Source organism: Pan paniscus, chromosome 12 (genome assembly GCF_029289425.2).
Source record: "Pan paniscus chromosome 12, NHGRI_mPanPan1-v2.0_pri, whole genome shotgun sequence".
Classification (NCBI taxonomy): domain Eukaryota; kingdom Metazoa; phylum Chordata; class Mammalia; order Primates; family Hominidae; genus Pan; species Pan paniscus.
Window position 1 is genome coordinate 97,200,326 of NC_073261.2, and position 24,232 is coordinate 97,224,557.

Below are 24,232 nucleotides of genomic sequence, written 5' to 3' on the forward strand. Positions count from 1 at the left end.
AAAACAGACCATTCTTTCTGATACCAAAGCATGCGTTCCGTTCACAGCACGGTCCCACCGTATTCCACAGAAGCTCCCACCTTCCCTTGATCTCCCTCACAAAGCCTAGAGTACAGGCACAATAACTTGATTCTCCCTGAAGTGGGTAAAAACATAGTACTAGCTTTTACTGTTTTCCAACATCAGAATCCTCTCTCACCACCTTTTTAATATAGCATTTATTGCTTTCTCTGATTATAAAAGAACTTTATGTTCATTGTAGAACGTTAGGAAAATGCAGGAAAGTATGAAGAAGAAAATTGAAATTGCCCAAAATCTTACCCCCCAAAGATATTGGTACATTTCCTTCCAGACAGATAGATTTAGATTTGAGCTTTGCTATAGAGAAAGGGTTTATATAATATAAATATAAACATCCTGTGTCTTATTTCTTATTTAACATTACATTTTCCCATATCAATATTAGTCTTCATAAACATGCTTTTAAAAGCTGCACACTCTAATTTCATTGTTTTTGTTCTAGTTATCAAAAGTCAGATATTCATTGTAAAAAAAAAATTAGAAAAGAAAGAAAAGACCACAGAAGAAAAAAAAAAAACCTTGTAACTTTATAACCTCACCAGCCAGAGATCTCAAGGTGATTATTTTTGTATGTGGCCTTCATGTTTTTAGAAAGAGGGCATATGAATGTCCACTGGGGTTCCCTGGCTTCTACATAATCCCTCAGAAAGGAGACATTAAGTGGTATTTTCAGGAAGGATCGTGATCTTTTAAGTATCCTGCAAGACCAGGAATCCAGCATTTCTTAAGCCTCCATAATTGCAAGCATTTGCCAGAAACATGTTTTATTTCCTTGTTATCAAAAATCTGCATCTGGCCAGCTTCTTGCTGTGCTGGGTTGATTTGTCATTAGGCTATTTATAGCTAGAGAGTTGGTGTTTCATTTTTCCAGGTGAACTAGAAGATGGTGAACAAAAACACTGGATTTTGCAGTGAGTCAGTATTCTCAGCTGAAGTTAAGAAGATACCACATTGAAACCAGGGAAGTCAAAATTACCGGTTCACACTGAGAATTACAACCCTCTGGCACCCTATATTGAGGGAGAGCCTTAACCCCCATACAGAGATGTTCCTGATGACAATTCCAATCCCAGGCATTCAACAGAGACTGGATGGGGAATACCCAGGGAGTACCCCCACCATGCAAGCTCATCTTTGAGCATCTCTGTTAAAAATGTGTTTCCTTCTCGTGAAGTGAAATACACACTACAGCATCTAGCCTTGGTTTTGTCTCTACTATTGGAATTCATGCAGGTCTTCAGAAATTTGAAGAAAGATAGCACCTCCCCCCTCAGAGCATTTCCTACATTTAGGGGTGTTGCATGCAGAATAGATATTATTTGATGTCACTGAGTCTCTTTTGAACGCTGCAGGCTTTTGAACACACAGTATTTTCTGTGGGTTGAAGGGATTGTCCTGAAGCTGCCACGAGGTATGCATAGCAAACATGGGGCATATTCAAGACACAAAATTGCAATAATTACCTCTGGAGGAGGAATGGGCCATGAGAGAAATAATAGCATTAGGCCTAGCCACAATGCCGTTCCGGCTTTACATACAGGACTTTAATTAATAAAATGACAAACACTGGTACCACATAATTGGAAAGTCTATCAGTCCCTTCCGAGAGGCAGGAAAAAATGGCCCTTGTGAAAGCGCTGGCTGGAACCAGAAGATATAATTGCTGGTGGCGTACTCCTGGTGTTGTCTCTACTCACTTGTCTCATTTGCTGTCTGCATATAAAAGAGTTTATTAGTCAAACACTGCCATTTATAACCTATATCTACTAGGATGTGTCTAGAAGGATCAAAATTTTATTGTTACTGGCATCAGCAAGTGTTATTTCCCATAAATATAATTTAGAATTTGTGTCAGATTTCCCATATTTGTGTGAATACACACACAAACACACACACACACACGACTGTTAATTGTCTGGTAAGGACAGTGGTTGTAAATGCATTAAAATTCACTAGCTCCCTAATTTCTCCAGCACGAAAGTATTTCTAGGATAAGATCTTGTTAAAATATAAATTCTGATTCAGAAGAGCTGGGGCAGGCCCTGAGACCCTGAATTTCTAATAAGCTCCCAGGTAGCGCCCGCATTGCTGATCCAAAGACCACACACTGGGCAACAAAGATCTGGAAAATCTTTGCAATATGCCCCCAAAGCTTTAAGGAGTACCATAATATATTACATGGGCATTGCACTCCATGTATGGTAGAAAGAACACAGAGCATAGTGTGGACTCCAGGTCTGCAGCCTGTGGGCTTAGTGCCCAGGGGTGACTGACTTAACGTCTCTAAGCCTTCAATTCTGCATCTGAAAAATGGGTGGAATAATATCTACACGAAGGGATGTTGTCAGTATACAGTGAGATAAGCCTACGTGCAAGCGCCTAGTTCAGCTTCCTGGCATTCAGTAAAGAGTCAATTAACAAATGACTTCATATCCAGTAGGCCAGGGGTCCCCAACCCCCAGGCCACCGACCAGTACTGCTCTGTGGCCTATTAGGAGCCAGGCCACACAGCAGGAGGTGAGTGGCAGGCAAGTGAGCAAAACTTCATCTGTATTTACACCCACTCCCCATCCCTCACATTACTGCCTGAGCTCTGCCTCCTGTCAGATCAGCAGTGGCACTAGATTCTCATAGAAGTGCGAGCCCTATTGTGAACTGCGCATGCGAGGGATCGAGGTTGTGTGCTCCTTATGAGAATCTAATGCCTGATGATCTGTCGCTGTCTCCCATCACCCCCAGATGGGACTGTCTAGCTGCAGGAAATAAACTCAAGGCTCCCACTGATCTGACATTATGGTGAGTGGTATAATTATTCCATTATATATTACAATGTAATAATAATAGAAATAAAGTGCACGATATATGTAATGTGCTTGAATCATCCTGAAACTACCCCCCAACCCCCAGCCCCTGGTCTGTGGAAAAGTTGTCTTCCACGAAACTGGTCTCTGGTGTTAGAAAGGTTGAGGACCTCTGCTGTAGGCCACCCAGATAGAAATAGGTCTTAAGATGGAATTCTAAGGGTGTTTTTGGACCAGAACCTTGACTGCCAAGATCAAGCTGGGTATACTTGGCATGGGTATTTACATAAAATGATATCAAGGGACCTCTTTAACCAAGGACTGTGTAAGGGAAATGAAGGTCTTTGAGAGGGACTTGAGCCTGCAGTCTGCTCTAGGAACCACATACAGTGAGTGCTGTCTAATGTTAGACACATGTAATCAACAAGGAATACTCAGTAAGAACTGATACCAGGCCTCCAGGTCTTCTAATTAAGAAATTGGTAAAAAACCTTATCTGCAGGTCCAAGAGGGTAGTTCTAGCCCCGTATACATCCTCGGGTCATTCCTGCTCACCGGGTCTCTCTCGCTGTCACTCTCTCTCTCTCTCTTTTTCTCTCTCTCGGTTATTCTGTCTTTTTCTAGAGGCGATGTAACAGCCCCAAGAAGGCCCTTAGCTGACGGCAGCAGACTCCCTGCTGCAGGAAAATCGCCCCCTCTACACCTTGGTGATGGTGGGCACATTTTAAGCCATTTGTAAGTTATTAAGAATTGCCTCTTACTCAAAGTCCAAGATGAAAATGGACCCCTCACTGAGAGGGTCAGGCACTTCCTGCACTAAGTAACCCAGCTCCCCAGAGGTCTCCACCCAGGCTGCACTTTAGAAACACGTGGAGAAATTTTAAAATCTGCCGATGCCCAGGACCTACCCACATCTACTTAAATCAGAGTCTCTGGAGTGGTGCCCAGACATTAGTCGTCTGGAAAGCTGATTCTAATTTGCACCCCAGGTTGAAAACCACTGGTTTCACCATGTCATTCACAATATCACAGGAGCTCTACTTCCACATTCTTCATCTCATACTTCATAATCCCCTTTTGAGGCAGGCAGGGACGGGGTGGTGGTTATTATCACAAGTTTGTCTATAACAAAATACAGGTTCAGAGGAGGTAAGTGGTTGGCTTAAGGTCACACAGTTAATACACATTGGCCTTGAAGCACAGACTCCAAATTATGCCATAGTCAGCAGACAAGAAAAGAGGATGGTTTGACAAGCCACTGAAGAATGAATGTTGATGCAAAGGGCAGGTGGTTCCAGTGCATTCTGGAAAGGTCACGGGATGAGTCACAGGAGCACAGGGACAGGGATTTGGCATCAGGCCAGAGATTCTGCATTTCTTTTTTGTTTTTTTTTTTTGTTTTTTTTTTTTTTAGACACAGTCTTGCTCTATTGCCCAGGCTGGAGTGCAGTGGCACCATCTCAGCTCACTGCAACCTCCGCCTCCCAGGTCCAAGTGATTTCTTGCCTCAGCCTCCTGAGTAGCTGGGACTACAGGCACCTGCCACCACACCTGGCTAATTTTTGTATTTTTAGTAGAGACGGGGTTTCACCATATTGACCAGGATGGTCTAGAACTCCTGACCTTGTGATCTGCCCACCTCAGCCTCCCAAAGTGCTGGGATTACAGGCACAAGCCACCGCGCCCGGCCAGATTCTGCATTTCTAACAAGGTCCCAGGTAACACTGACGCTACCAGTCTGAGGACCACACTCTAAGCAGGAAACCACTGACTGGCTCTTAGAGGCACAATGTGGAAGAAACTACGATTATAACTACAGGTGAGAAGTAGGCCAAGGGAAAGACATAGGCTCTGGACTGCTTGTATCTTTTTTTTCCTAGATTCAGGGGATACACATGCATGTTTGTTACGTTATGCAATAGCATAATGCTGGGGTTTGGGCATCTATTGCACCCATCACCCAAATAGTGAGTTTACTACCCAGTAGGTAGTTTTTCGTCCTTTTCCCCCTTCTCTCCCACCTTTTAGAGTCCCCAGTATCTATTGTTTTCTTCTTTAAGTCCATGTGGACTCATTGTTTAGCCCCCACTCATAAGTGAGCACATACAGTATTTGATTTTCTGTTTCTACATAAACTCACTTAAGATAATGGCCTCCAGCTGCATCCACGTTGCTGCAAAGGACATGACTTCTTTCTCTTTTATGGCTCTGTAGTATTCCATGGTATATATGTACCACATTTTCTTTTTCCGATGCACCATTGAGGGACATGTAGGTTGATTCTATGACTTTGCTATTGTGAATAGTGCTGCGGTAAACATGTGACTGCAGGTGTCTTTATGGTAAAATGATTTATTTTCCTTCGGGTGGATACCCAGTGGTGAGATTTCTGAGTTGAATGGTAGTTCTGTTTTTAGTTCTTTGAGAAATCTCCATACTGTTTTCCACAGCAACTGAACTAATTTACATTCCAACCAACAGTGTGTAAGCATTCTCTTTTCTATGTATCTTCACCAAGATCTTTTCTTTTTTTACCTTTTAATAATAGCCATTCTGACTGGTGTGAGATGGTATCTCATTGGTTTTGATTTGCATTTCTCTGGTGGTTAGCGTTGTTGAGCAGTTTTTCATATGTGTATTGGCTGGTTGTAAGTCTTCTTTTGAGAAGTGTCTATTAATGTCCTTTGCCCAGACAAAGGGCAAAGGTGTTATTTTTAATGAAGTTATTTGGTTTTTTCTTGATTTGTTTAAGTTCCTTATAGGCTCTGGATATTAATCCCTTCTTGGACGCATAGTTTGCAAATATTTTCTCCCATTCTGTGGGCTGTTATAAACTCTGTTTATAGTTTCTTTTGTTGTGCAGAAGCTCTTTAGTTAGGTCCCCATTGTCAATTTTTGTTTTTGTTGCATTTGCTTTTATGGTCTTAGTCATAAATTCTTTGCCTAGGCCAATGTCCAAAAGAGTTATTCCTAGGTTTTCTTCTAGGATTTTTATAGTTTGATGTCTTACATTTCAGTCTTTAATACATCTTGAGTTAATTTTTGTATATGGCGAGAGGTGGGATCCAGTTTCATTCTTCTGCCTATGGCTAGCCAGTGGACTGCTTATATCCTGAGGAAGAACATCTGCCTGGATATACTCCCTTACTGAACACTCAGTGGATGAACAAAAATGGCCAAAAAATACACATTTGCTAGCCATTCACTGACTGCCAGTTTGCAATCTTATTCCAGGCCTTTTGCATCTATTCCTAGAGTGAGACATTGTTGAAACTCAGACAGTGCATGCCTTGGCTTGAGTTGTGGCTGTAGTTGAGTGTCTTCTGCTATAAACATAGGAGGTATCATTATAAGATGAAAGAAGGTTAATTCTTTTTTTTTCTCTTTGAGACGAAGTCTTGCTCTTGTGCCCCAGGCTGGAGTGCAATGACGCAATCTCGGCTCACTGCAACCTCCGCCTCCCGGGTTGAAGCAATTCTCCTGCCTCAGCCTCCCAAGTAGCTGGGATTACAGGTGCCTGCCACCACACCCGGCTAATTTTTGTATTTTCAGTAGAGGCAGGGTTTCACCATATTGGCCAGGCTGATCTCGAACTCCTGACCTCAGGTGATCCACCTGCCTCGGCCTCCCAAAGTGCTGGGATTACAGGCGTGAGCCACCGCACCCGGCCGGAAGTTAATTCTTTAATTCTCCTATTTGTTCCTAGCTCTGAACAGTTGGGTCCAGTGGCTGTCTGGACCTAAGTCTTTACTGTGTGATGTCATGTGTCTTGCCTCGATTATCTTGTATCGTATGTCCTGACTGTCAAGTGGCTCCAATTACTTCACCTTTTGCTACAATCAGAACATTTGTAATCATTTGTTTAAATTCTATCTTCCTGGCTGGATGATAAGCTCCATGAGGGCAGGAGCTCATCTTCAAGAACAGAGTATGCAGCAAAGAGTAGGAGTGCAGTAACTATCTGTGAGTGAGTAGATGATGATCTCCCTTAAGGACTAATCCCAGGAAGGATCCTGGTGGATTGCCTCAGAAGGCTAAGGATGCCATAGCCTTCACACCATCCCTGGGTGGCCAGTCCAGTTCTCTCTCTTTTGCCCGGCCTGATTGGCCTAAAACACAGAACAGGAAGATGGAGAGAGTTCAGCTGCTGGCTGGCCCCTGGTCCCAGCATAGACAAGACAGGGCTGCATCTTGCTGACATGCTCATACCATCAGCAGACTCTACTTTAAACTGCAAAGTTCCAGGGAGCAGCTGAGGAGGGGGCAGTTTAGAATATAGCCAAGTGGCTGGAAAGTGAGGAACCTCTCCCCTTCCCTGGTCCCTGACCCATAGAATGTAAGAAAGTGCCAAGGAGCTTCCTAGGATGGAAAGTTGATTGACTACCTCTAAGAGGAAAGCCTGGCAAAGATGAGAGTGTCTCCCTATATAGATATGCAATTTTATTCATGCTGACATTGATTGGTTCCTACAATGTGCCCTTGCTTGACAGCCACTGTGAACATAAGATGAATAAGACAGTCCCTGCCTTGAAGGAATTCATGACCAAGGGTAGAGAGAGAAGACAAGGCAGCAGGTCCCAATAACCTTAGAAGATTTAAGAGGAGGAAGAAGTCGTTTCTGAGATGGATGAAAAGAAAAAGGCCTCCTGAAAAGGAAAGAGATCTCATTTTTTAAGAAGACAGAAGGAAAAAGCAGGTAGAGAAAATGAAAGAATAAAAAGTATAGAAGCAGAGAAATGCAAGTCAGGTGCAAATCTGGCAAGTAGACTGGTGTAGGGGAGTCTGGAACCCGCATTCATTCAGCTTCCTTGTGTGGGTTGCTAGGTGAAAACTGACAGACTACTTCTCTGGTCACTGGAAGGTAATGCAGACAGTTCTTCAGTCACTTAAAAATGCAAAACACAGGCTTTTTAGTAATCAGCATGCTCGTCCAGTCACAATTTCAATCTTGCTTTAAAGTCATCACTTCTTGCCCTCTCCTGCCGCCTCCAAACTTGGTCCTATTGCAGATGGAAAGCCTGAAATGAGAGAAAGGGTGTGGTCAGTGGCCTCTCTAGTTCTCCACCCAACCTCTCCTCCTCTTCTGTCATCTTGTTGACTTCTGACTTGTTGGGGTTGTAAGCATAGACAGAGAGAGGATTTCAGGGGAGCAAGAAAGTTCTTATTGGAGACTGTTGGGTAATCTTGCATTGGTGTTTTCTGGATGTGACAAATGTCCAAGGCTTACTGTTTCTTACACAGGGGCTTTTGGGGTTCCTTTGTAGATCCACCTTTCTCCTCATCCCCTCCACCATGGCTTAGAATTTTTCACCTTGACTTAGGGCACATGCATTTTTTTTTTTTTTTTGAGACAGAGTCTTGCTCTGTCACCCAGGCTGGAGTGCAATGGCACAATCTCGGCTCACTGCATCCTCTGCCTCCCGGATTCAAAGGATTCTCCTGCCTCAGCCTCAGCCTCCTGAGTAGCTGGGACTACAGGCATCTGCCACCACACCTGGCTAATTTTTGTATTTTTAGTAGAGTCGGGGTTTCACCATGTTTGCCAGGCTGGTCTCAAACTCCTGACCTCAAGTGATCCACCCGCCTCGGCCTCCCAGAGTGGGGAGATTACAGGCGTGAGCCACCGTGCCCGGCCGGGTATGTGCATCTCTATTATAGGTGGTAACTTCCACCTTCCTCCACTCTTGGGCATCTCAAGATACCGGCAGCTTCTTCCTACTATTGTCTATTTACCTTCCTCTTAGGCAAGATCTACAGTGACCCTGCATGGGCTCCCCTATACATGGTTCTCCTCCCACCCATATGCAACACTCATGCATTTCTGCCCCAGCAAACTCTGGGAGTGCAGGCCACCCAGTGCTGCCACCTTGCCTTGTTCTGCCATCAGAGCAGCTAGCCAGCCCCTAGTTCAAACTTTAGACCTTCCAGGTAGGAGACAGACACTAATCCACCGTGTTTCCAAAACTGCAGGGGTAAGTATCAAGTCCTTGATGTGGTATCATAAAACCATTCTCTCTTGACTTGAGATAAAGATGGAACCCCCTTCCCACCTTCTTCTTAGCAGGAGAGTGAAGTGGAACTCATGGTATGCCAAAAGCACCTTCCAAAAACTCTCTCCTAATAGTCAACCTCCAGCATTTTGCAATATGCAAAGTATGAGTGAAGGGTTAAGAACTATGTCATTCATTTTTATCCACCTCTCTTGAAAGTTCTGCAACCTTGTGCTCTTACACTTCCCTTTGAAATGCAGCACCCACTGCCTCCATGCTTCAGCCAAAATGCCTTTTTAATATTTTGTTACATCAATTATTATTTCAGTTAACAGTCCCTATAACCCTATAAGAGATAAAACTATTCTCATCTTAGAGAATAGGAAACTGAGCTTCAAAATGATTAAATAACTAGGCCAAAGTGGTAAAAACAGATTTTGAATTCAGAACTCTCTGATTCTAGAGGTCTTAGACCATTCTGAAATGGAGAATTCATGTGACCCAGCATAAGTGCTTAATAAATATTTGTTGAATGATGAAAACGTTGATTTCCTGAGATAATAGAGGAATGTAAATGCCATAATTTTTGATAGGGCATGAGAAACCATTGACAGTTGTTGAGCCCAAGTCACAGATGAGCATGATCAACAGGAGAATGTGATAGAAATATACAAGAGAATTCAGAAGAGAGAAAGAGTGGAGAGGGAGAGCCACTTTAGGAGACTCTGAAGAGTTCAAAGAGTTATAAAGGACATGGGTACTCTATTTTGCTAGAGTAATGAGAAAATTATCTAGAAACCAGGTTGAAAGAATTTAAAGAGAGAATGAGCAACAAGGAACTAGCGGCAGCAGTTACATCCCAGCTGTTCAAGATGGGAGCATCTGAATGGGGCAAAGAAATGGTTACAAGCCAGAGGAGCCCCGAGGATGAAATAAAGGATATTTCTCCAGAATGGGTGAACCTTGATCTTATTTGTAGACAAAGGAGCCAAAAGATTGACTCTGAGATGCTGGGGAAAGGAGGGAAAGGAGGGCAGTAACTAAAAGAGCAAGGACTGGGGGAGAGAAAATGAGCAGGGCTAACGTGGAAGACAGTGAAGGATGCAGCTTCCTGTAAGAGAGAAAAGGAAAAGAAAGGGGGATAAATAAACACTTGGCCCACAAAAAAGAGAGAAGGGGACTGAAGGAGATTGTACCTGACATAGTAGATCTTTCTCAGTAAAGTAGAAATCAAATCAGTGGATTAGGAGGTGGGAACCAGGGGGTGAGAGTGTCAGTATGCGAAGGAGAGTTTGAAACACCCATTGTACTATGTGTGTCCGGAAATCAACTGTGGAAATCAAGAGAGAATGAACAAGTACCACCTCACATCCAGGGCATTGAGACTCAACAGTCTGGATTCATGGAAGTTCAAATTAGCAATATTCTTCAGCCAAGGAGCAAAAGGAGAAAGCATCATGATCCCAAGCTAGGCACTGCATGGCATGGGCTGAGAGCTGAAAGGGTTTACAGTTAGCAGGGGTAGAGTTGAAATTTCCAATCATGGCATCCAGCTGGTACAAGAAAGCTAAGTGAGGCCAGAAAAAAAATTAACAGATTCATTCATTTATCCTAGGAGGTCTCAGTGGAGATGCATATTTGCTACCCAGGATATGGAGAAATGGGAAAGGTATAAGTGAAGTGTCTGTGGTTATAGACCAGGCTTACAAGGTCCAGGGACTCAGAAGTAGATCAGTCCCTGGGGGCCCCAATGCCCTGGTGTGACCTTATTAGTGAAGGGTTTGTATGCAAGAAAGTGGGAAGTTTGGGGCTGCGGTGAGTCATGGTTCTTAACCTCTTCAATCAAATTGTGAGGCAACCATGTATCAAGGACTGGAAGACAAAGGAGTGGTAATTTACAAAGAAGCAGGTATTCAGAGAGAATCAGTGAAAAGGGGGTACCTTTACTCTGATGAAACTGCCAGTTTGCCATAAGACATATTTTACCTTTCTTTCTACAATAACCACCATTTTTTCTTACAGGATTATTTTAGGCAATGATATGATATAGTCGTCCTAGGTTTTTAAACACAAAGACATTTTAAACACAAAGACCAGAAACCTTGTTTATAGTATGTCCTACCTCTGAATATGATCGTACTTAAACTTTCTTAGAAAGGTTATTAGTTACAATTTTCTTTCAAATGTTTAGGAACAATGCCACAGAAACTTTTAATAAAGACACAATGAAAAACACAGTTGTAACTTCCTTTTGGCGAAATGGGCATCCTCTTCGAAAGATGCCCATATTAAAAGATCTTGATATGTAGATTTTTGTCTGGCCTTTGCCTGCCAATGGCCACAGGTTTCAAGTCATTGGGTCTTTAGTTAGCTGACATGTGACATGACACCATTCAAATGAGATTATTAGAGTCTTTGGGGAAGAGATAAAAATCTATTATACCTAAATCACTAAAAGAAACTGAGTCACAAAATCATTTGTCCAAGGTCACAAAGTAAATTGGGGCCACAGGCAAGAATCCTTGGCTACTCTTTAGGAAGTTCATTTACTACCCCACTGATCTTGATATCACCTTACAGGCAGAATCTTGTGAAAGGTAGGATGATAACATCAACCAGAACAAAGTTCCAAAACTGCCCATCAGTTGTCCCTGCCCAAGAAAAAAAAATTAACAGATTCATTCAGTTATCCTAGGAAATAGGATACTTGCACTTCATTGAAAGCCTCTTGATGAGACAGGTGGTGGGCATCCAGCTCTTCTCACCAGGCTGAACTCAGCTGAGTCTCTGATAAGGTCCTTGAAACTTCAGTGGAGAATTCCAGAAAGGGGACCTTTCAGCAGTCATACCTTGTCCTCTGATTCTTCTCGCCCTCACAGCTCCGAATGTCCTGGCTCATTCGTGGAGTCTTGAGGGGAAACGTGTCCTTGGTGCTAGTGGAGAACAAAACCGGGAAGGAGCAAGGCAGGATGGTCTGGCATGTCGCCGCCTATGAAGGCTTGAGCCTGTGGCAGTGGACGGTGTTGCCTCTCCTCGATGTGTCTGACAGGTAGGCTCTATGCATCTCCCCCAATACCCTTCTCCTCTATCAGCTAAAATGCAAAAGAAATCATGCCTTCCCTTTCCCCGTGCCTTTTACCCAAGACACACATGCAGATGTGCCCACACACTGATATGTGCGCGCGTGCACACACACACACACACTCTCTCTGCAGGTTACACACTTTCTGCAGTTTACAAGCTTCTCCAAGGGATGAAGAGGCTACTGAACACTTGTCTCGGAACCACTGGTATGGCCTGGTTGGCTACCCCCAGTGTCTGTAGGAAAAATAAAATTGAACAACTCACATTTCTCCCAAATAACAGTTTGGTTTTACATGTATATAGCATGTTCTCTTATATGATAGACTTTGCCTTACTTTCCCCACTTTTGTTTTATCCTTATTAACAAGAAAACCTGCAAGGTAGGTAGGACAGGCTTTATCATCATTTACCACTCCTGTCCTGTTATAAGGGGAGAAACAGAATCAAAACGGTGAAGTGCCAGCAAGTTGGAATCAGAATTGGGACTGGTGCCCAGGCCCTACTCCGAGTCCAGTGTTCTCTGTTGAGTCAGGTCCTGAGGCAGGTTGATAAAGAGGATGGCAAATTCTTCAGTAAACAGAGGAATGCTTCTACTTGTGGTCTTGGTTCCTATTTGGGCTCTATCACTAATGGCCTCTGTGACTTTGAGCAACATCCTTGACTTCTTTGGGCCTCAGTTTCCTCACCTTTAAGCTGAGAGGTTTGAACTAGAAAATCATTAACTCCACGTGGCTCTGCAGTGGAGCAGGAACCATGGAGTGTTCACTGCCACTTGTCTCCCAGGATGGCACTATTCTGCCACCTGCAGTCAGCCTGGAGCAAGCCGTACTTGAATAAAGATGGCCCTGCATGGCAGCACTCATGTGACCCTGCCGTATCATCCTGAACCCTCATGGTGGGTGCTGATCTGTTCCAGACAAAAGAGGGGCGAGGGGCCATTTCTATAAAGGGGACAGATAAATGGATCTGGATGGGGGACAGCCATCTTTTATGGGCTAAAAGTCAACCCTTACAACCCAGAGCAGCCTCTGCCTGAGACTCCTAAAACACAATCAAATTACCATCCTGGTGGATCCACCTTCAAAAAATGAGGGCAGAGGGCTCAAGGCAAGGTGGAGGGTGATGCTAGTTGGCATGCAGCTTTATAAGTGTAAAGCTGGTTTCACATTTTGTGCCCAAACCCCACAGTCTGCTATGTCCAAGAGCTCATAACTGCATCAGTGCTGTCAAAGGACAAAGGCATTGTCCTCACTCTGAGCACTAGCTACCCACTCCTTCAGATGTGTGTGGGTTAACGATGAAAGCCCAAGGACATTCCAAGGATCAGTGACCCCAGGACAAATGGATTTAAGTGGAGAAAGGAGGAAGTGTGAGCTCTGCCCACTATAGTTTAGTCTTTTGTCTTTGGGGATTGTGGAGCTGCATGCAGTTGGTGGAGAACAGGAGGGTGGTGAAAGAATCCTCCCTCCTGGGAGAGGTGAAATTAATTCAGATGAATCAAAGGGTTTTTTTTCTCCTCAATCCAGCAAGTCTTCTCTCTTTCATAGCTACTCCAGGGGATTTAAAGTAAGATGTTGACTCGTTTCACTCTCATCCTCTAGAGTTTCATTTGAAGGAGACTTCGTTCTCAGCCTCCTTCTTCCCTGTTAAAGGCTGTTTACCAGACTAACATTTCCAGTATTGATACTGAGACCAAACTGTCCAGTGAGGATTCCGACAAAAGACAGCTTGGTTTGATGATGCCTTGTGACCTAATAAGGGTACAATTACAGAAAACAAGAGTGCTTCCATTCGCTGGGAGCCTGCATACCACTGACATGCTCTGAGGTTGGAAGCTGCCCTCCCAGAGGTACAGATGATATGGGAAGCATCAAGATCCAGAGGCAAATGGTACTGAAGGAAAATGAAGTGCAGCAGTTTTCATTCGCTAAAATCAAACTAGACTGTAGATGTGACTGGCCCCAAAGAAACTAAAGAAGCACTCTAGATGAAAGGGCAGAGGCTTTGGAATCAAATAGTGCCAAGTTTGAAAACTGACATGGTCACTTACTAGTTGTGTGACCTCAGCCAATTACTTAAGCTCTCTGAGCCTCAGTGTCCTCATCAGTAAAATGAGGATAATAACAGTATAATTTCACAAGATTGTTATGAGACTAAATGAAATGACTATTGAAAGAGTCGACACAGAGTAAGTATTAATAGATTTTATTTTCTGCATCTTTCAGTTATTTGGCCTCAGTAATAATTTATTAAACAAATAGCACAAATCACAGCCACTGATCTTCCAAGTCAAGCCATGTTCTATAAAACAGACAACACAGTCTCCTCTTAGGTTTGGAGAAGTAAAGTGCTTGTTTAACTGTCTGATCCACACTAAATGCTCAACTACTAATAACTATAGTATAATAATGAAAATATCTCCCCACCTAATGGTTCAGAAGGGTCTGGGATGGCCAATTTAGCAATATAACCAGTCATCCAACCCTTAGATAAAGGCGGGCTTCTTATGAATTTGTTTTCACAATGCTCTGTTGACTCCTTATGAGAAGTCACTGATGGAGGAGCAAAAAGCATACTCTTCCCTCTTCCTTCAGGGAGAGTCAGCTATAGCTGCCCAGATTGCTAGAAGATGAAAATGGGAGAAAGGAGAAGGTAGAGGAAGACATAAGCAAAGAAAATAGAAAAATAGGATGGATAAAAGACAAAGAAAAACCAACTCTCTTCCTCCCACCTCTGAGGTAGGCGGTAACACCTGGCGCCACCTGCCCCACATCCCATGAAGCTTCCTTAGGCAGCTCCTGGCTTCAGCTATTCAGCACCTACATTGTGGACAGCTCCCCAACCCTGAACCTTGAAAGCGGCAGAAATTTTATTCCCTATGCTGTCCCAAATCACCTCTGCTCCCAGGTTCCTCAACCTTCACACATTACAAAATTTTTAAAGTAATTTTATTAGGGCTTAGAGGTTAGCACTTAAGAGACTCCAGGCTCTAGTCACCGGTATTGGCCCTGGCTGTTACATGAAATATAAATCTGACCATTTTCCTATTTTGGAAATCCTTCTGTGGCTTCCTGTGGCTTTGGGGATGTCTTTAAAACTCCCTAATAAGACCTTTTTTAAGCCCATGTGTGATCTGTCCAGCGCTAGTTTCACCAGCTGCTTCTTAAACCATTCTTTCTCTCTCAATCTCCCCTTCCTTCCACTCAGTTGTACCATGCTACATTCTTACTTCTAGGCTTTTGCAGTTGCCATGTTAAAGGCGTGTTAAAGTTAAAGGAAGAACTTAATGTTCTGCCTTTACTTTCCATCTCTCTAAATACTACTCTTCCTTCACTTAACAAAAATTATCGCCAGACACCTATACTCTATATGTACCCACAATATATTCTCATGGCTCTTGAAACATCCCTATAATAATTTATCACTCTTTACTATCTTTTTTATATCTGAATATACAAACTAACAAGGCAGGGATTGTGTGTGTCTTATAAATCACTGCTTCCTGAATCTTTAGTACCATACTTAACATGTAGTATGCCCAATAAATATGCATTGACAGAATGATGTATTGAGGGAAATTGCATATACTTTCAAATTCCAGTTGAATAAACTGAGAATTTCACTTGATGGAATCTATCCAACATTCCTCCTCTCTTCAACCTGTGTCCAACAAAACAGATATGATTGCTTTATAATAAATACTACTGCAAAGTGTTCTGTATATCAGAGCAACACCTGTGTCCCATCAGATGAACCAAAACAGGGACTTGCCTGGTACCTGTGCTTTCTTTGTCTCTGGTCACATTCCTGTTGGAATCACTTCATAAGAAAGACTTTGATCCTAATTGGGTGCCCTGGTCCTTGTGATAGAGAGAACTAGAGTTGTGCACTTGAGAGAAAAGAGCTGTAGTCAGATTGCCCCCACCACACAGTAGTCCTCGGGAAGGCTCGGTGAATACATCATAGGTACATAAAGCCTGGTGACAGGGAGGCATTGATCCATGGAATGATATTTCTTCTGTCCACTTACAAACATGTAAAGCGATAGAAGGAATGTAATAGTCTGTCATCATTACAGAATTATGTTAACTGTACAACCATAGTATAATAAGTAACAGGAAAAATCTCTAAGAGCAATGCCTGAGATGTTTTGAGCAGTGGCAATGTCCTCCGAATACAGATAAATGCTCTCAAGGTAATTTTGAAGGACAACACCAATTCAAATATCAGCTTGATGTGTGCTTAAAAGTTATCTCATTACTTTACATCCACCTCACATAGCTACTTTTCCTCATCCTCTCCCCACTTTATCAGCCCCACCTCCCTCATTCAATTGCTGCTCTTTCTGCTGGAATTAATTCTACCTTTTCTCAAAATAGAAGAAAGGCAAGTTCTCTCTCCTGATTCTAATTGTCAGTCTCTTGCAGAGATATACCCCTAGTTTTTCCTCTCTATATATATCTTACTAAATTAAACACAATGTTCCCACACCATCCTAAGCTTTGACACGCTTACAGAGCAGAAGCCATGCTAAGTTCAACTCGTTATGAGATGGATTTGGAAACACCATGGATCAAATCATGTCCCACAAATCACTGCAATTGTACAGTCAAATATAAAGTACACAACTTATCACACCTGTGCAGGCTCCATTCCTCAGCACTATCATTATAAAGGCTTTTAGCCGTACACTACATACATAGTCTAACAAGAAAAATTGTTCCTTCTGGAGATATTTAGATTTCCTGTTCCCTTTGCATCCTTTGTCCTAAACGACAAGTGGTGTGTTTCACCAATGCATCTTTCAAATGAGATGGGTTAAACTGAGAGTTATGTCTTCATGCATTTAGACCAGAAACTCCATAGAGCCAAGGTTTTTTTTCTATTCAATTTTTATCACCGACAGAATTCTCATTTTATATGGGATGCTGTCAATAACAACACTCTCCCTTTGTGTGGCATCTTTCTGTGATGAGAAAGGCATTAGAAGAGCATTTTTTATTACTTGTTCTTATCTGTGTAGAGAAGTAGTAGATTTCAGTGAGTGGAAATCCAGAGATTTCCGGTAAGCCTCAGTTTGCAGGTCTAGACACACCCCTAAAAAATTCTGTTTAATTCACATTTCTGTTAATTGAATCACAGCATCCTGATAAAGCCATTTAAGAGTTATAAATGATGATTAGAGCTAGCGTTTGTTGAGTGCTTACTGCCTGCCAGTCATGTAACAAGTACTTAACATGCATTATCTAATTTCATCCTTAAAGCAACCCCTTGGGGTAGATATTATAATTAATCCCCTTTTTAATACGAGAAATCTGAGGGCTATGGAGGTTAAATAATTTTCCCTTAAACTTTAGGCTGGTCTGCCTCCTATGTACTGCCTGAGGAAGTGATGCATGGGGCTTGGCATGTAGCAGAAACTTGAAAAACTAGCCATTGTTGTTGTTTTTTAATTTTTTAATTTAATTTTTAGAGACAAGGCCTTACTCTGTCACCCAGGCTGGAGTGCAGTGGCATGATCACAGCTCACTGCAGTGTCAAACTCCTGAGCTCAAGCAATCCTCCTGCCACAGCCTCCCTAGTAGCTAGAACTACAGGCGTGCACCACCATGCCCAGCTAATTAAAAAAAAAATTGTAGAGACAGGGTCTTGCTATGTTGCCTAGGCTGATCTTGAACTCCTGGCCTCAAGTGATCCTCTTGCCTGGGCCTCCCAAACTGCTGGGCTAACAGGCAGGAGCCATCGCACCTGGTCGATAGCCATTGTTACTAACAAAATATTTAGGTTCTCGGTTATTTTTAGGCCTCGTCTCTTATTCATTTCACATTAGTTTACTGCTTTCCCTTTGCTTCAACCAGCTCCTGAAATTCATCATAGCAATTCCCACCACCACCTCCTGCTGCAGACCATTCCCCGCACGGCCCCTCCCTGCCTGCCTCTCCTCTCAGGGTCACAGCTGGAGTCTCCCCTTATCCTTCCAGGCCATTGTGTCCCCTCTCCAGGTGCCTCCCACTCCGGCATGCCTTTGACTGTCCCCACACCATGTGTTTCCTCCCCAACACTGGAGCACAGTCTCTGATAGGCATTTTTAATTTGCATATCTATTCATGTACCAAGTCTAACCAAGGCATAAAAATAACCTTTAGTTATACTGTACATTTAACAAATCGCCCTTTCATTGAGAATAAAGTTCACTGCTGTAAGGATCAACAGGAGACCCCAGCCACAAGGTTGGTACACTGTGCTAAATAGAGCCCTGCTTCATCTTTAGGAGCACATGGCCCTGGGGTGCCCCCCACATCTGCTCTTGCCCTCCTGCCTGTCTGCCCCTCCTAGGAGCATTTTCATCTGTAACTGCTCTGCCTCTAACTCCACCTCAGGAAAAAGGGATGCCTATGAGGAGGAGCAGACATCACTCGCCTACTGACCCTCTGCCGGACAAGCTGGCTGACAGTCCCAGCAGCTCCTGCACCTCCTCACTCTGCCCACATCTCCCCATCCACGGCAGCCCTGTGCCCCCTTCCAGGGTGCTTGGCTCCTTCACAACACAAGGTTCTCACTCAGGCTCACATCTGAGCAGCTAGGGTAGATGTCATTCCCTAATTTCAGCTGAAAAGACAGAGGCCCAGAGGGGTTTAAGAACTTGCCATTAAACATAGAGGCCCCTCTGTGGAGGTCCTTCCTCCCCTCCTTTCACTTCACCAGACAGCATCCTGTGAAGGTTTCCAAGCATGAAATGTACAAACCTCCAAAATCCCCTGAGGCATTATGTCAACCAACATTTACTGCAGTGTTGGGTGCCAGGTGTTGGGCACACCCAGACAAGCAATACAGCCCCAGCTCTCAATCTCCATCTAATTAGGGAGGCTGGCAGGAAGACAAGACCACGGCATCACAGAACACGAGTCCTGGGAGCTGGAACAGAAGGAGCCCAGTAAATCCCCAGCTGTTGGGGCTCCTTGCTTCCCAACAGGCACCTGTCTGGTTGCCAGTGGTGAGTCCTCCTTCTGCTGGGCATTCCCACACGAACAGAAGCAGAGAGCAATGACTACCACCCCAGGTAGACATGCATTTGCTCATCCACTCTCAGCAGACACATGCCAGGAACTTACCCCAGAGTAGACCTGCAGGCTCCAAAGTTGGAAATGGGGCAGAAGGGAGAGGAATGTCTCATCTGCCTCTCGCAAGGGGAGTTGAATTGCCCTGATGCCATATATATATACACTTAGGCAAAACCAATTCGTGCACATGGTGAGTGAAGAAAATAAAAGGTGCTCTCTACTCATGACCTGCTGTGGCAGCACAAGTGTCCCTTCCCGGAGCTGCAGGGGCTGGGGACATTGACATGCTTATTGGCATTAGGCTGAGTCAGTTCTTTGAACTGGGAGAAAATGGTGGTCTCAGAGGCAATTATAAGCCATGCAGGGTAAATTACATTGACTAAACCCATCAAGTCTTTCCCCAAGGGGTTCAAAACACTTCAAGTGCACACTATGCTTTATTCTCCTTACCTTGATGATAAGGGAGGTGGGAGCAGAGTCCCTGGCTTCATCAGCAGCCTGCAAGGCTGAGGGGACTTTGGCAGGGCTGGGGTCCCACCTGGAGCCCATGGCCTGTGCCTCTTGGGGCCATAATGATTGAGGACAGGAGAAGAGGGATGGCGTTCTCACTGAACCAAGCATCTGTGCCCGTTTATCTTCATCATTGTAAGTCAGATTTTAATGACCTTAGTTTATCAATGAGAAACTGTGACCCAGAGTAGTTAAATAATCTGTCCAGAGGCACACAACTAAGAAGCAGAAGAGTCAGGATTCAAAACACAATTTTCTTTTATTTATTTATTTATTTATTTATTTATTTTGAGAAGGAGTCTCCCTCTGTCGCCCAGGCTGGAGTGCAGTGGCACCATCTCAGCTCATTGCAACCTCCACCTCCTGGGTTCAAGCGATTCTCCTGCCTCAGCCTCCCAAGTAGCTGTGCTTACAGGCATCCACCACCACGCCTGGCTAATTTTTGTATTTTTTAGTAGAGATGGGATTTCACCATGTTGGCCAGGCTTGTCTTGAACTCCTGAACTCAAGTGATCTGCCCGCCTCAGCCTCCCAAAGTGCTGGGATTATAGGCATGAGCCACCGCACCCAGTTCAAGGCACAGTTTTCTAGCTCAAACTCTCACCCTTTTCCAAACACCATGCTCTCATGGTCAAAAAATTTTTTCCATGAATCTCAGTGACAACAGGCAGCAGGTGTTATCACACATCAGCAGCTGATATGAAAGAACTGTGCTATGGCGCCTAGGCCTGGGCCACCTGAAGACCCTGTCAGCCGTGAAGAGGTCAGCCTGTACCTGCAGGGCCCAGCCATGCAGTTAAGAGCCAAAGAAAGGACTCTGACCTGTAGGAGCACACCAGGCACAGACTGGGGTGCCAGATCAGTCATCCAGAGAGGAATATGGGTGTGTGGTCAGGACCCAGGTGAAAAACCGGGACAAGATGAGGCCCCAGGCCTCCAGAACATAACAGAAACCTGGTCAATGAGCCTAAAGCCTATGCAAATAGCACATTAGCACAAGAAAGCTGCATCTGCATCCCGAGCCCTGGGCCAAGCTCCTTTATGCCCCCCCCTCCCCGCCACCCCACCACCTTACTCAGACCTGTCCCTAGTCCTGGAGTAGTGCAGGAGTGTGCTGCGGGTGGCGGGGAAGGCTATAGCTGTGAAGGAAGAATACTGCAGATTCCTGCAGCCAGTCAAGGACCAAGTTCACCCATCCCTCCCACCCCCATGAGTGTGTTAGTCATCAACCCAACAATGCCAGGTGCACTGAACATACCTGAGTACCTAGGTATGTGCCACGTGTATGTGAGAGGGGGTGACACTACCTGAAGTAACATTACATCTCCACTCCAGGGGCTGTACACAAAAGAAATGTTATTTCCTGCTTGTATGAAATAAAAAATAAGCATGCTGGTTGGTGGGTGGCCTTCCACCTGATCATTCAGGGATCCAGGCCCCTTCTACCCTTTTCCTTCCCTGAATGGAAAGGATTCCAAGGCCAGAGAAAAGGGTGGGCCTTTCCTCTGGCCTAGGAATCCTTTCCATTCAGCCAGTCCGTGGGCAAAGAGCTTAGGAAGTCTTGAACAGGAAGATTTTTATGAATCATCACTTCTGCTCCGCTCCCATTGCCTCCTTTCCCATCTGCTGTCTTTGGATTTCCTTACTGACTTTTTGTTTGCCTTATCTGGGCTGGTTTTTATGCTTCGTACCTAGAAAACAAAAATTTTCAGTCATTGGGATTTTTTTTCAGGGTTAGAATTTACCACACTACCTGTAATATCATACTGTGGCTTCTGTATCATCATTTAAGGTTTCTGTCTAAAATTGGCATATGTAAGAATCAAAGAAAATGGTTACATAATTCAGTTGAAGGTCTTGGTCATTAGATGTTAGGCATCTATTGTGCGTAAGACACAAGGCCAACAGTAACGCAGAATGTTGTTGACCTGTTAAGTATTCTTTGAAACATGGTCTAAATGTATTTTATTATGAGCTCATTTTTGACTATTGTAAGTATTAGTGGTTTACAATGTGCTTTCGTCATATTTCCTAAAAATTCAAGCAGTGAGAAATAAGACTCCTCTGAATTTAGTAGCTCAAAACTGATAACATTAAATGTGACTTGGAAAAAGTCTAGAATACATGGTGCACACAAGAAGCGTTCAAGGTTCTGTGGATGAGTTTCTTAGCTTTTGCAATGCATCATGTTTCTCAAAGCTTGTTTTCATTAATAAAACATTTTATAATGTAAAAAAAGTCACATGGCCACACCTGCTGCAAAGGGTGCTGGGGAATGTAGTCTAGCTGTATGCCCAAATAAAAGAAGTGAGTTAGATTTGAAAAAAAAAAAAAAAAGAGATGGTGTGTCACAAAATAAGTCAAGGAATATAGCTCTCATGTCTGGCCATCTATCAGAGTGTCACTTGAGAATGTCTCTTCCTCATTTAGCTATGCTGAGCATTGATCACGCTTCTTCTCCACAAAGCCTCATAACTCACGGCTGAAATCAATTCCAGGTTCTATTCTAAGGTATGAATGTTTCCTTCCCAAATTTTTATGATGCAGCAAAATCTTACTTTCTGGCAGAAACCACCTCAGAATTTCCCCCCCACCCCCGAATTTGTCATTTCTAAAAACAAAAAATAAATAAATAAACAGGAGAAAGTGCTTTTGAAAAGGCTTAAAACTAGCAGGACAGTGTAGGACGATGGTTTCCAAACTTGGATGAACATTATGATCGCCTGGAAAACATATTTTTTTCTTTCAGAGCCCCAGATCTCATACACAAAGATTCTGATTCACAGTTGACATATTGGGACCAGGAATCTGTATTTTTCAAAGTTCCCCAGTTGACTTTCATGCGTAACCACATTTGGAAGTCACTGGTATATAATGGCAGATCCAGGTATCTGGATCTGGGCAAGTCAGGGAATCAAGAAGTGACTGGAGAAATGTCATTGGCTGACACATTGTCGGCAAACATATATTAAGCCTCCATCAAGCACAGAGGTTGGAAAAGGATGTTTGATCAGCTCTTGTCAGATCACAGGACCTCCACAGGCAAACAGTAGCACACAGGTGCCCTGCAGGTTCCAACAGATCATGACCAGGGTTCAGCAGGTGCAGTGACCTCCAGATACAAGAGCAGTCAGATGAACCATCACGGAGAAAATGAGCTTTTTATAAACTGGTGCTTGAGGAAAATTTCAGTCTTAGAGAAATGGAAAAGGGACAAGGCATTCCAGAGAAGGCCTTCGGGGAAAGCAGAGGCTTGGAGATGCAGAAATGTTTTTTGTGGGTTCAAGAACAGCCAACCTGGTTGTGTCAGAGAATCCTGAGAAATCTTTTTGGGAGAGAGTGAGTGTGAATATTAGGCCAGGTGTTTTGGATTTAGGAATACAGGTAATAAACAGCCACTGAAGGCCAGGTGCGGTGGCTCATAACTGTAATCCCAGCACTTTGGGAGGCCAAGGCAGGCAGATCACTTGAGGTCAGGAGTTCAAGACCAGCCTGGCCAACATGGTAAAACCCCGTCTTTACTAAAAATACAAAAATTAACTGGACATGGTGGCATGCACCTGTAATTCCAGTTCCTTGGAAGGCTGAGGCAGGAGAATCACTTGAACCTGGGAGGCGGAGATTGCAGGGAGCTGAAATCGCACCACTGCATTCCAGCCTGGGCGACAGAAAGAGACTCCATTCCAAAAAAAAAAAGAGCCACTGAGGGCCAGGCACCATGGCTCACACCTGTAAACCCAGCACTTTGGGAGGCCAAAGTGGGCAGATCACTTGAGGCCAGAAGCTCAAGACCAGCCTGGCCAACATAGTGAAACCCCGTCTCTACTAAAAATATAAAAAATTAGCTGGGCAAGGTGGCGTACCTGTAATCCCAGCTACTCGGGAAGCTAAGGCACAAGAATTGAACCTGGAAAGTGAAGGTTGCAGTAAGCCAAGATCACACCACTGCCCTCCAGCCTGGGTGGCAGAGCTAGACTCTGTCTCAAAAAAGAAGAAAAAATAAAAGAGCCACTGAGCACGGAGATAGGCTGGAGGGTGGGAAGCACAGAGAATAGGGGATATTGGAAGGTCTTGTGAGGGGCCCAATGGGAAGTGATTGGAGCCTCAGTGTGAAGCTCAGAAAGCGTGAAGAAAGAAGCTGGAGGAGAAGAACCTTCTTCCTCTGCTGTCTTCCAAATGGCACCACTGGCTCAGGACAGCCTGGGGCGAACTTAAGTAGACATGGGCTACTTAAAATTATTAAGTGAACTTAATTAGGTTTGTCAATCCCTAAGGTTGGCAGGGTAGCAAATAAGGCAATATATTCACTGTCCATCGACAGCCTGTTGCCTAAACGAGATTGTGCATTTTCTGAGCTGTACGTGAGCAGCTTCACCCTTCAAGAAGAGGAGAAGAGATGCGGCCGGTGGCTCAGCACGCGATGTGCAACCAGGCATTGATATATAGAAATCAAACATTCATAATTCTGGAAGGATCTGGCCCTGTTTCTTTCTCAGAAAATATCCCAGATCATTGGAGCAAGGAGTAGATTAGCAATTCTGAGCTTTAAATCTTATTTCTAACGCTGATTTACTGTGACGTTTGGGACAAGTTGTTGCTTTTGATTGCTAAGTTTCCACAATCAAGAGTGCAAAGCAGTGAGACAGATCCGGCCCATGAGCTTGGTTTAGGAGGCAGTTGCTCAAAATGGCACTAAGTGAACCTC

The 24,232-nt window shown here is 43.9% G+C and overlaps 1 protein-coding gene across 1 annotated transcript in view; it reads left to right on the forward strand.

Annotated features, from left to right (window-relative positions):
* The window catches only part of ALK (ALK receptor tyrosine kinase), a 732,337-nt gene that overhangs the window by 616,506 nt on the left and 91,599 nt on the right, over nt 1-24,232 (forward strand). The window contains exon 9 of the mRNA XM_003827145.4: nt 11,752-11,921. Coding sequence (XP_003827193.2) covers nt 11,752-11,921 — 170 coding nt within the window. The remainder of the gene's footprint in view (nt 1-11,751; nt 11,922-24,232) is intronic.